At 41.5% G+C, this 13,360-nt stretch overlaps 1 protein-coding gene across 3 annotated transcripts in view; it reads right to left on the bottom strand.

Moving 5' to 3' along the window:
- LOC118229820 (ryanodine receptor 3-like) overlaps positions 1–13,360 on the bottom strand; it is a 90,572-nt gene that overhangs the window by 54,653 nt on the left and 22,559 nt on the right. For 2 of the 3 annotated variants that reach the window (XM_035422247.1, XM_035422246.1), the window contains exons 4-14: positions 10,445–10,519; positions 9,979–10,057; positions 9,748–9,860; positions 6,829–6,928; positions 6,396–6,489; positions 4,260–4,334; positions 3,639–3,795; positions 3,119–3,283; positions 2,328–2,449; positions 1,744–1,924; positions 882–1,017 (exon numbers count right to left, since the gene is read on the bottom strand). In XM_035422247.1, coding sequence (XP_035278138.1) covers positions 882–1,017; positions 1,744–1,924; positions 2,328–2,449; positions 3,119–3,283; positions 3,639–3,795; positions 4,260–4,334; positions 6,396–6,489; positions 6,829–6,928; positions 9,748–9,860; positions 9,979–10,057; positions 10,445–10,519 — 1,297 coding nt within the window. Of the gene's footprint in view, positions 1–881; positions 1,018–1,743; positions 1,925–2,327; positions 2,450–3,118; positions 3,284–3,638; positions 3,796–4,259; positions 4,335–6,395; positions 6,490–6,828; positions 6,929–9,747; positions 9,861–9,978; positions 10,058–10,444; positions 10,520–11,196; positions 11,212–13,360 lie in introns of all 3 variants that reach the window. The other variant, XM_035422245.1, reaches the window with a different exon arrangement.

Consider the following 13,360-nt stretch of genomic DNA (forward strand, 5'->3'; position numbering starts at 1 on the left):
TTGGTGCATTCCCATTACCACAGCCAAGAGCTGTTTCCACTTATTCTTAATACCAATGCAGTACAGCTGGTAAAGACAGACTGTAGGTACCTGATTAACCAGATTCCTCACTCTTGTACTGTGAGATAAGCACACATACACACTTTTTTAATTTCAAGAGATGTGTCTTCCAGCCTTGAGAGGGATACTGGCTTTGCTGGGTACACAGGACAATACCACAGGTTTCACTAAGCCTCAGAGAGTGGTGACCAGGTCACCACTGATGTGAAAGTAAACAAGGCCTTAGAATAGAAATAAGCCTGAAGAAACAGTGTAAATAACAGCAGCAAGCATGGCTAGAGACTCATAATGATCTGAATGGTAAACAGGAAACCTGGACATCTGAGGAAATCTAATTGTTCACAGTCTTGGAAGTGTAAATACACCCTAAGATTTCACACCCATCCCTATTCCACAAATTGTGTTTGGATTACTGGGGTATCAGCTGACCTCTCTTGCATTTGAAGAGCTGAGTTTCAGGGTTAGATATATGGGTCTGTTCCTTCCTACAATTTAAGGATTAGCGAGTGGACCAGAAGGGTTTGCTTAGCACCCGGAATGACAGCAGCACTAAGCAGGAGAGAAATATTTGCCTAAGAAGACCGAGAGAGGCTATGCTAATGCCTCTCAAATGTGCCTGAGAGTGGCCCAGCACTCCATCACACGGGCCTGGCTGACAGCGGGTCACAGCGAGGTGGGGTGCTTAAATAGCAGCAGTGCTGCACCTGTCATCGGGCCACCACTTACCCAGCAGGGCATGCGGCAGGTTACCACGGAGACGATAGATGCCTGTCTTACCAGGCAGGTTACCAAGGATACGGTAAGCGGGCGTGCCTCCTCACCGAGCAGCTCGTAGAGCAGGTTGAGGATGTCCTTCCACGCTCCCCTCGCCTCCTCGCCGGCGTGCTCCCCAAAGTGCGCCGCGCTGTTGTACACGTTCAGGCGGTCGATGCAGTTTGACAGCAGAGTCAGCATCCCCTGAAACACAGCCGCTGCAGATCAGCATCCTAATGCTGCACAGACACGTACTGTATGATTCAAACAGTATGAAAACTGCTTTATGATGATGGTGATGATGATTATTATTATTATACATAACCATATTCTATTTTACGTAACTATAACAAAACATAAGAACATATGTGGAGGAACATATGCAGTATTATCTGTTGGCATTTTGATTGTTTCAACGTGTTTTTATTAAGTAATCAGCTAGCACTAGCTGAATTGCATGAATAAAAAAGCCAATTGAATATGTGAGCTAGTTCATGCAGCAGAACTACAGTAGATCAATAAAAGCACTCCCACCAATGTGATTTTCCATAGCTTTGCTTAAGTATTCGTCTTTAGTTTCCCATGTAACCACACTTCAATAATCAGTGCAGTACATTATTAAACTAATATGTATGCTATGTGTCTGGCATGCCTTTGTATCAGAGGCACGTTCAAATAAGCAATGAATATTCCATTAGAATTAGAAATAATGTTATAGTCAAAGACTATAGAATCAGAAAAACTGCTATTAATACTGTTAGATACATATGTATAAAGATCAGCTAATGCTAACTAGCTATGCATAGCTTAGCTGATGTCAGCACGCTCTGTAATGTATACAGTTTAACAGATGTGTTTGATTTCAAGACCTAGCTAGAGAGGTGGTTTAAAGAAGGCAATCTGAGCTTTTATGGGCATGTTTGAGCTCACTTCCTCTTTGAAGAGGTCCTGGCGCTTTATCAGTGAGCGCAGTCGGCTCTGTTTCTCCTCATGCTCCAGGTCTGCATCAGGCAGCTGGAAATAGGTGATGAGATCGTTCAGCGTCTGCAGGACCTCATCAAATGGCAGGGCCACTGGAGGAGGGCTCTCATCACTCAGACTGTCCAGATCTCTAAGGGAGGGAAAGATAAATGATCATATCGCTCATTGGCCACGTCCCCTAGCCTCTGGGCACCCGGCGTATAGTTGAGAGTCCATAGCCGGTCCAAACTTAGCACACCCCTTGCAAAATAATGTCAAATGAAAGCAAGAGAGAGGCAGAGAGAAAGAGAGAGAGAGAGAGAGAGATCATCTGGTTATGTATGTACCTATCTGATGCTGATTACAGTATGTGTTTCAGGCAGTGACTACAGTCCTGCCAGATATTGCCTAAAAATGGCTGAATCAGAACACAATAAGTGTGCAGTGAATGAATAGTCTTCTGAGTCTGTCCTGCTGGTGATTATGCTGGGAGTTGTTTAAGTAGTAAGTGTGTGGTTTGCATGCCTGTCCTGTTGGATGGCTGGCGGTCCCACCTGATGAACTGGCTGAAGAGCCTGGTGGTGTTGCGGATGATGCGGGCGGCCCGGGACTCCTCGTGCTGGCATCGCTGCAGCGTCAGTCCGTCATCCATGTGGCCCTCCAAATGGAGACAGGCCTGCGCAACAAATACACCGGCATTGCTGCTCTGTATTTACAGAAAACTACTAGAAACTACACCTGGATGAGGTCTGCACAACCAGTCATGTGGTCACTACATTAATCAGCATCAAGGGAGTGTAGTTTGATATTTTCTTCTTCTGACCTCATGAAACGGAAGGCCAACCAGTCAGATCTGGACCCTGTCCCAGATATGAGTGCAATTCTGTCCATGGTGGAGTTCTGCCATGTACCAATCTAATCCTCTCGGTCTAATCAGCGCACCCCTGTCCCCGGTATCACTTTAAAGCTCCCTGTCTAATCATCTCACCCCTTTCCCATTATCATTGTAATGTGTCTAATCGTCTAGGAAATGAGAAGCTCACACTTATGCCCATTCATATAGCTATGGTGTCATTGTAGGTCATTCATACTGTATGTGACAGAGTCTAGAGCTGGGCTGAAATTGAGGAAAAAACTAGATTACTGTTTCATTTGTGGTTGAGCTGGCATGCAATGGCCTAGAGGCATTTAATCTAAACCGATTAAAAGAAAAAAATATTCAAATTTATGTGCAGGGGAGTGAAGCAGATTTCAGCTACCATTTGAGGTCACAGACATATTCATTACATATATATGAATATTTGCTATTTCTTATTACAACACATCTTCCACAAAAAACCCTCACCCTCCTTTTGAGAGGCCCCAGCCGGGAGGATTTTACATCAGGCGCCTGGTAGGACAGCCACAGCCCTGTGGCCACGTGCATGACAAAGCAGATCGAGTCTCCATACTTAATCTCAGCCACCCCCATGCCTTCGATATCACGCTTTGGACTGGACTCAATCTTTTCCTGTGGGGGAGGGAAAAACAAAGATTGAATCAATATGGAGTTTCCCCCAAAAGTTAGTGTGACTAAAATTAAAGTTCTTCGGTCACAGTCTATAACATCCCCTGCCTTTTAATTACACTAAACAGCATGTGCTCGGGGGACATCGATCTCAAAAAGTTGTGAAAAAGATATGCAAGGCAAAACAAATGACAATGGAGGAGAGGTAAGAAAAGGAAACAATATATTATATTAGTGAAATGCCATAAAATTAATCATGGTAACTAAGATTCATGAACGACTGTAATATTAGCAACTAATATATTACGACTATTAGAACTGTGGTGGCAGCATGTTCCAGAGATGAGCTGGGTGTAACCTTGGAGGGTCTGAAGCAGAACGATGTGGAGGTCGTGTCTGATTTCTCCCGGTCCTGCAGCACTAGGCCCTGGTCCTCTGTCAGAGCCAGGTAGTGACCCGTGGAGAGGTGGCGGAGCCGGAATGGCTGCCCCCAGCGAATGTGGCTCCCGCTCCAGCTGCAGAGGACGAAGACAGCAGCCCCTTCAAACCGTCAGTCTGATACTCCAGCATCCCACCCACTTCATCTACCCAAAACTGCAGTGTCACACATAGCTACCTCCTACCTCAAACTATGGCATATCAGTGAGTATCAATCTATCATCCGCATGCAATAAATATGCAGTGCCTTATTTTTGCATCTGCCAGAATGCAAAGTTATTATAACGGCAGATTATATTTATATTTGTTATACAACAAATCCTTCATGTTTCTGTGAGTTAGCTGCAATGAACATGACTTTCTGTGAAAGTCTAGATATACTTTTTTCAAGTTTCTCTGATTGTAATTATACCTGTACATGTTGTGACAGTTGAGTGAAGCCTGATTTTGAGATGTTTTGTTAATCATATCTTATAAAGAGGAGGGGAGAAGAAAGGGCTCTGGTGTGCTGGGAAAGGACAGTTGTATGAGGGAAGCTCACCAGATCCGGAGCGGCTCCAGCCTCCATAAAGACCTGGCCTTTCCACCTCCTTTACCAGTCTCATAGTTCACAACTCTAAAGGGAGAGATACAGACACAAAGAGAAAGAAAGCAGTTTGAAGCAATGAATACAACAATTTCAACTTTCTCTAAAAAAATTAATTCTGAGAAACAAAAATATTTCTCAATTGCCATTTCTTGATGGGTTCAAATATTTTTTTAAGGCCTTACCATACATAGAATATGTGCCACATGTATAATAAAATATCATCTATGGAAGTCAAATCCTCAGCTGGCAGACTTACAGAGTCTGATACTGAAGTAACATTGATGTGACATGTCTGCTCAATTTCTGGCAGTGTACTTTGGTACAAAAACAATGATCATTTACTTCTGTAAGCAGAGCAGCCATAGGAGGCAGTGATTCAAATGTATATGATTTGCCTGATCTGTTTGAGCCAATAAGGTTCAAAACTTACAACAAAACATACCAAAGATAGTTAACTTGATGGGTTCCAATGTGCATGTGTGTCTGTTTTATGTGTGTGTGTGAAACAATATCTGGCTATCTCACAAGCATATCCTGCATTCTAGCAACATGGCAATAAATAAATTTGTTCTTAGCTTAACTTTTCTTATTTAGCCAGCTTAATTTAGCTAACTAGCTATCAAGCTTGTAAATGTTCTTCTCACAAACAAAACAAAACAAAAAACTGTGATTTTATTTTCCTTTGTTAGTTATGCAAGTTAGCAAGGTAAAACAAAGTGCAATTTTAATTCCAGGCTTGATATTTTAGTTTTTGTTTTAGTTTATAAACAAAAGCACTGCACAGCCCACCATGAAGAGATTTAATAAACACTGTACTGAACCTGTTTAGAAGCTATACAAACTTCTACAGCTTCCATATTTACGATTATCTATGGGTGGCAGTAGTGCCACTTGTTGGGAGAAGTGTATGTTATTGTGCTACAAGAGAAATTACAAATCAGAGGGAAAGGTGAGCAGGGGTTGGCTCTGTACTGGTTCAAATCAGAAAACCAATCACACAAACTGTGACTTTCCTTGTTAAATGCTCTTGGGATATGGCATTTGGGGTCGAGACTGTGGAATTCACAACCTGCACCTAAACTTAATTTGAGATCCACATTCCGGATCTGTAAGCAGGCTCTCAGACTTGAAGGTAAATGTGGGAGCCTGAAGATTGAAAGGTCCCCTTGTCTTTGGTAGCAGGAGGGGCCTGTAAGTAATGGCCTCAGTCATGACCTTACTCCGTTAGATTTCAAGGAGACGGCTAAAAAAAGCATAAGCTGCCAAGTAACAATTAATTGCTATTAATCATTGCTCTGAGTGGCAAAAAAAAAACCACCTGCTAAAAACAGAATCCAGCGCATGATGTGGTTACTGTGGCCAGCAGCCCCTCAGGACGGAGCACAGATGACGCTAAGAGAACGAGGGTTGGGCCAGGGTGTTCCTCGCGAACTATTAACTCCTCGTGTACAGTCTCTTAGATCAGTGGTCTCCAACCCTGCTCCTGGAGAGCTACAGGGTCTGCTGGTTTTTGTTTTCACCTTAAAATCAGCACCCAATTGAGACTCAAGACAGGTGAGTTGAGTCAACTGTGTAATCAACTGCTCTAATTGATTCATGAAGTGCAGAGTCACTATGAAAACCAGCAGACCCTGTAGCTCTCCAGGACCAGGGTTGGAGACCACTGCCTTAGATGTATGGCTGCAAAGTCAGCTGGTGAACTGCACAGTGAAGCTGTGCTTTACCCTATTGTTACATCGGTGATTGCCAGAAATGAACTGCTCAAAATTCCACCACTATGATGTAGCTATAATATGCAAATCACTGAAGAAGCAACAACCTTGAATGCTTTGTGCTCCATGAAGCCTGCTTTATCCCCTCATTAATCCCACTGAGCTCAGCTAAGAAACTAATTGTAATGCATTATAAACATGCCAATGGACACATTGCTCTGGCAGTCTCAGTCTGTCTTTTAATGTAAATACATTTTAGCTACCTAATGATGTTTGTGATAGGAAATATAATATCCATAAAATAAGAAGATAATTTCCAAAATGGTCTGATTCAGCACTTTCAGAAGAGGAAGTGAAAAGTGTGATAGCAGCTCACCTCTGCTCCTCTTCACTCTGGCCTGACCCTGGGATGGTGAGGCTTTCGTCGTGTCCATGAAACAGACGCATCACATGACCACCAAGCAAGAACCCTATTGGAGGAAAGGATAATCTAACTTTTAAGAAATAGCATGCATGACAAAGGGTTTCTATGAATAATACAAGTGACCAGTATAAACCTGCATGATGTCACGCTCCAAAAAATGACACCACAATAATCCACTGAAAACAATATTACATCTTGAAGTCCTCTATGTCGAATATACCGACTTTGTTGATTAATGTTTTGATTTATAGCAGAGTCAAGGTGTTTACTATTAGAAGTATGTAGTTGTCTTGTGTAATCACTTTATTAGAGCATTATCATAGCTAATCCTGTGCATACCGTGGCCAGCTGGAACAGCTGTGGATTAAATTAGCGGTATACTTGCCCACGGCCACATTGCTGCCTGAACAGGTGGGCTGGACGTTCCACAGTGTCTGCATGAAAGAGGCGTCCACCTGGATGCTTCCATTGGACATGGACAGGTGCTGAAAGAGGAAGAAAAAAACATTGTTTTATTTTCCCTTGTTAGCAGGCAACATTGGTCAGTACACACATCACAGTGACACAGCAGTATCATGTTTTATTAATTGTTGAGCTATTCTATGAATATCCTCATCGATACAATTATTAATTAAATCCATCATATCTTCCTTTTGGAGCAAACGTGTTAACGCACAAGCTTAATGCTAGAAACGGTACTCAATAGTTTTTTCTCAGCGTGATGGAAACTATCTTGGCTAAAGAGTTACATTCATTTACAGAATTTGTTCTTCGGTGTCTTTAATCGTTGTGACAGCACAAGTGTAAACAATTCATACAGTGACTCTCCTTTCCTTGGTCCTGGGAGCTCAACAGCACCTGTACTGTGTGACTGACTGTGATTTTTTTTTTTTTAATTGTTTACTTGGGCTCTTTGCAACAAACAATGCAGGTAGTAACATAACATAGTATAGGTTTCACAGGATAGCATGAAACAGGTCAAAAAAATATGCACCACGTTTACAGGATATCTTAAAATGTTTTTGGACTGTTTTCCCTATGCATAGTGCATGTGTGAATGTATGACCTAAGTTCAATGAGAAGGATTTGATCTTTTGGGTCTTTTGAATAGGAACAGGAATATCCTGCAGATGTGCTAATGGCTGATTGTGAAATTGCGAGTCAGGTATTTGTCTTTCTAAAACATTTTTTTGCTGGAACGTATACTAGATGAAATGACCAGGGCAAATATTATACAAAAAACCAGGTGAAAGCCATTCAAAATTTAGTTTAAGTTTAAAATAAGCTATGTGCAAGTGCAGTGCAGAAGACAGTATGTAAATAATCTTTATAATACTAATATGAATGGTTTATGGCATGTATAATTTACACAGACTAAGGTAATTTTGTGTTTTTAACAAAACCTATATAAATAATACTTTTAAAATATAAATATATATGTTCTATAGATTTTATTAGTCAAGAATTATTGTTTGGTTTTTTAAAATACTAAAATTAATTTTAGGATAAGTAGCTAGACTTATTTATTAAATATAACAGCTTACTTGTTACTACGAACATCCTTCCCCATGGTAAACATGGCATTATCATTCTCAGAGGATATTAAAAATCATTTACATGCACTGAAATACAAAGACAGACTATCCTTGGTACTTACAATCACCAATTTAGCTCATTGCTGTACTTGTTAAGATAGCCCTTTAGTCTTATAGTATTATGGCCGCTGAGCAGGCCAATTAGACCTTTAACAAGCCTGAATGCGAGCCAGAGGTAGGTGTTAAGTCCCTGTAATGGTGTAAAATATAGTCTGTGTTACGGAGCTGTACTTTGTGTACCGCCTTTATTCTCAAGCGCTTACAGTGTCGTGAAAAAGTATTTACCACCTTCCTCTTTTATTGTATATTTGTCACACTGAATGGTTTCAGATCTCTAGACAAAATGTAATATTAGATAATGGAATCATGGGTAAACACAAAACATGTATTTAATGAAAAAAGTAATGTGAAAACTAATTGTTCCCTTAAAATTAAAAACTGGTTGCACCACCTTTAGCAGCGATAACTGCAACTGAAAGCTTCCTATAATTTGATATCAGTTTTTCACATCACTGTGAAGGAATTTTAGCCCACTCTTTTTTTGCAGAATTGATTTAATTGAGACACATTGGTAAGTTTTCAAGCATGAACTGCTAGTTTCAGGTCCTGCCACACCATCTCTATTGGGCATTAATCATTAAGCCACTCCAAAACTTAAAATGTATTTCTTTTCAGCCATTTAAAAGTGGACTTGCTTTTGTGTTTTGGACCATTGTCTTTCTATGTAACCCAGTTGGGTTTCAGCTTCAGCTTATGGACAGATGACTGGACATTCTCCTTAAGTAGTGTCTGGTTCAGAGCAGAATTCATGGATCCTTCAATAAAGGAAAGTCGTCCAGGTCCTTTGGAAGCAAAGCATCCCTACATTGAATGTTCTTCTGGATTATTTTGAGACTTCCTGGATGAGTTTTTGTTTTGTTTTTTTTTAGAGAAATTTTGGCAGGCAGGCCACTACTGGGAAGATTCACCACTGTTGAATTCAAGTGTTCTCCATTGTGGTTCAGTGGAGTCCCAGAGCCTTAGAGATGGCTTTGTAACCCTTTCCAGACTGATATATTTCAACTACATTTTTTCTCTACGCTATGATCAATTTCCTTTGATCATAGCCTAGTGTGCTTGTAGAAACTTTGTGGTCACTACTTCACTCTGCTGGTAAGGTTCAGTATGAGTGAGGTTTAGATTAAACAGGCTTGGCTGAAAACAAGCCTGGCTGTGTTCTAATTACCAATTGAATTTGGTTAATTGGTTGATTGAGTAACTAAGGGAACAATTATTTTTTCACATGGGTGAAATGGGTGTTTGATAACTTTTTTCATTAAATAAATGAAATGATAATTTAAAAAATGTTTTGTGTCTACTCCGTTTCCCTTTGTCTGATATTACACTTAAGTCTAAACACCTAAAACCATTCAGTGAGACAAATGTGCATTAATAGAGCAAATCAGGAAGGGGACAATTACTTTTCACAGCACAGTTTTATTAGTTTTCAGAAAACTATTTCCATTATCTCCCTGAAGTTAGGACGGTGAATTCCACAGCGCGGTAGAAAATTAGTTGGGAGCAAATCAAATGCCCTCTGAGCAAAACAAGAAAGGACGGGCTCTGTTTCACAATGAGCTATGTCTCCGCTGTGATAATGGTGCAGGGAATGTGCTGGTTTATTTAGTACTGCCTGTGTTCTAAGCCTGCAGGAGGTTCGGCCTACTCACCAGGTACCTCTCAGAAGACACGCTGACCAGGATGACGTCATCCCCAATGCGTACCTTCTCTCCCTCTGACCTTTGCTTAGAGGCGGGCTGAATGGTCCACCAACAGGCCTCACCTATGCAGATGTGACATCACACAGACAGGTGTGCATACCGCCATGCGTAAATACCATGCGACACTGCTGATCAGACCAGACAGAAGGAAAGATGATAAACTATGTGGCTGTGTATTACCTGTGGAATCCTCCTGCAGTCCTACATCAAAGGACAGCTTGTCTGTCAAGGACCGTGATGTCTTCAAACAGGTCAGGTACTGCCAAACACAAGTGACATAATTAAAAAATGTAACAAATGTAACATTTATAGCCTGTGAGAGCATGAATCCTTACAGCAATTATTAGCATATGATTCACCAAAATATGTCAACTCAATGCAGTTTCTGAATATTTATTTTTACTAGCTGGTGGTTATTGACTACTGTGCTGGACACACTATAATCCAAAATGTCCTGTTGTAAACACATATTTTGACTGAGGTACTTCTGAAGTAGTGAGAAACACAGTTTACAACGCAGAGGTGGAAAGCCTTGAAGTGGTGTGGTACTGTATAATGTTCAGCATCCGTGATAGTCATTAAGGCAGTGGCAGGACAGCGATAGCATCGGTCCTGGTCAGGATTAATGGCTGTTGCGCGCGCTCACCATTCCGCTGAAAGAATGCCGTAGGAGGATGGCGTGACCGTACAGCAGTGTCCGGTGTCCGCCCCCCTGCGCCGCCTGCGGAGGCACCGTGCTGATGTTAGAATTCCACCGAGAGTGCGGGCCGCGTCGTGTCACTCTGGCTGCGGCCACGGCAACAGGGGCCATCACGTTAGAGACCCTTACTGCATAATTTCTTGGCTGCTTAGAGAAGTGGTTTTCAAACTCAGTCCTGGGGGTCCCTGTGTATGCTGATTTTTACTCCAACCACAATTGCAATCCCATAATTTTACCAAGCTGTTCATTTTTCTTGATTAGGGGCTTTCATGTTTTAGAGCAAGGGGTCCCCGATCTTATCCAGGAAGGGCCAGTGTGGGTGTCGGCTGTTTCAACCAAGAAACCAGTAACACACCTGATTCTACTAATCAGCCATTAGAGTCTTGGCTAAGCATCTTGAATAGTAGAATCAGGTGTGTTACAAAAGCCTAACAAAACAAAAGCCGACACCCACATTGGCTTAGAGGGATTTCCGGTTACACTCCCATTAGTGCCACAGGTGAGTAAATACTTTCAGTCATGAACATAGGGGAAAATTTTAAGTTCAGTGATTGACAATATCTTAATTAATATCTTAACAATAATTGTGAAATCATTCAGCAAAGTAAAATACACAGTTGAGTGAAATGCCGGTTAAATACATTTTGGTTTAGCAGTGTTGTTAGGCTTCCCACTCTTGTTTGTATATGAGTACTTACCTTCTTTATGAACCTCTAGAAGGCATTAAAACAAGAAAAATAGCAAAAAGATTGTATTAAAATGCAAAAATTGTAAATACTAAACTTAACAATGCATCTATCATCAGGCAATATATATATAATTTCTGAATGTCCATAGCTAGGAGATGGTGGCTAGGGCTTTAGGCAGCGTCAGGTCAACACCAGACGTGCTGTTCATTTTCTAATTGAGGGAGAGAAGCTGCAGAGGAGGAGTTGTATGAATGAAAAAGAAAAGAATGAAGTCAACGAAAAGCTGAAAAGCTGATGCATTCCTTTTAGGATGTATCAACCAACAAACACATCCCACTCCTCAACTACATTCAGCTGTTTTACATGTTTATTGTTAAATAGATGTAACTTCAGTGGCAGAACAGGGGTCCTATATTGAACATAAAACTGACCTCTCAGCCACTCTACAGCTTAGGCTGTCACTGCGCTAAAAATTGTTTGATCAAAAGAAAGAAAAAATATCTTATACTCAGCTGCTCCTGAGATACACGGTGTGACATAATTCAAGTCTGCTGACGCACTGATAGATGACATGCAAAACCATGACCTTTCGTCGTGCAGTCAGCCAAAAATGTAATACTGCTCCATGAAAAGGCCTTCCCTCTGCCTTCATTTCAGTCAGGGCTTCTCTGTGAGATCTCTCAAATGTCTCCCTAATGCTGAATTTTCAACTTAAAAAAAAAAAGCAGGCAGATTTAAGACTGTGATCCATGGAACAAAGGAAAACATAATGAGACTGCAGTACTGCAATCTGTTCTAGCTCTAGAGGGAGATCCTATTATCTCTTGGTCGACAGCCGTGGCAGAGGTCCAGCTCAGCTCAGCAGCAGTATGTTGATATTGGATTCAAAGCAGGTTCTGAAGCGTGTCCCTCCCTCCACACTACACCCTTGAAATTTGAAAAGGTCTGAAACTAAAGGGTAAGGAGAAAACGAGGGAATAAAAGAGGAACCACAAGGCGCTCTAGTGACACTGCTATTGGTTCCTGCAACGTTATCACGTTACAGGCTTCTCTCCTGGTCAGATAATGTTCCTAAGGAGGATCTGGGGATGAGTCCCTCGACATGCAGAATAACGATAATGAATGATAACAGGAAGTGAGGCCCTGAAGGAAGATCACGCAGAGTTCCATCCGGGGCCGCAGGAAAGCTTCCACAACGTTGTTCAGGTTGACAGGGTATTTCCAGCCGCGTCGTACGACAACCCCAGCCGCGACGATGATCGCGCAGCTGAGCGAGTGGGCTGGAGAGCGAAAATAACCACCAGCTGGCTGGCTGCACATGTTTTGGCGCGGGCATGAACTAGCGCGCATCCTTCCAAGCTCAAATCACAGAGGATGTTGCAGCAATAAGACGACTCTACAGTCACAAGCTGACCAAGCTTTCAATGTTTCAACGCCCAGGCCCATATCCATTTAAAGGATTTTAAAGTGGGAGTGCTGATCTGGGTTCAATTTTGTCCAGATAAGGTTAGGTTATGCACCAGGGAAAACTGATCCTAAATCAGCACTCGTACTCAGAGTGGTTTCATGAATATGGCCTGCAGTCTCACTGCTACAAAAAATAAATCCTAATAGAAAGCTCTTTCCGTTCTTACAGGGTAAAGGTATACAGACGAAGACGAACACCAGCAAGCGCTGATATTGGTTACAGCAAGAAATTAAATTACGTGAAATGTCTATCAATTTTTCCAAAGCTAGAATACAAAGCCAGATTGGTTTTAACTTAACAACAGGCTTCACCCAGACCTTTCCTTACTGATTTAAACAAAAAAAATTATTTTCTTTTAAGAAAAACACCACATGCAACCATACAGTATTCAATGAAAGGTAATCACTTCTAATCAATGTTCTGTTGTAAGTGATTAAAGTACTATAGCAGTGATGTCAAAGGTTCTCTACAGCCTGCGCATTCACCGCAAGCAGTAAACATGCCAACCTGCGCTACAATCGAAACAATATCTTTACAAGCTTGTCAATGGAGCTATGGGATGTAAATAAGGTGCGTAAAACATCGGAGGCCCGAGCACTCAAGAAAGGAAGGAATAATTAAGACAATGCATGGCCTGTCCTTATGAATTACAGTAGCTGCAAGTGATATGTTATTTTAGAAATAGAACTCTAACTTATGTGCTTA

This window comes from Anguilla anguilla, chromosome 6, assembly GCF_013347855.1.
Source record: "Anguilla anguilla isolate fAngAng1 chromosome 6, fAngAng1.pri, whole genome shotgun sequence".
Lineage (NCBI taxonomy): Eukaryota > Metazoa > Chordata > Actinopteri > Anguilliformes > Anguillidae > Anguilla > Anguilla anguilla.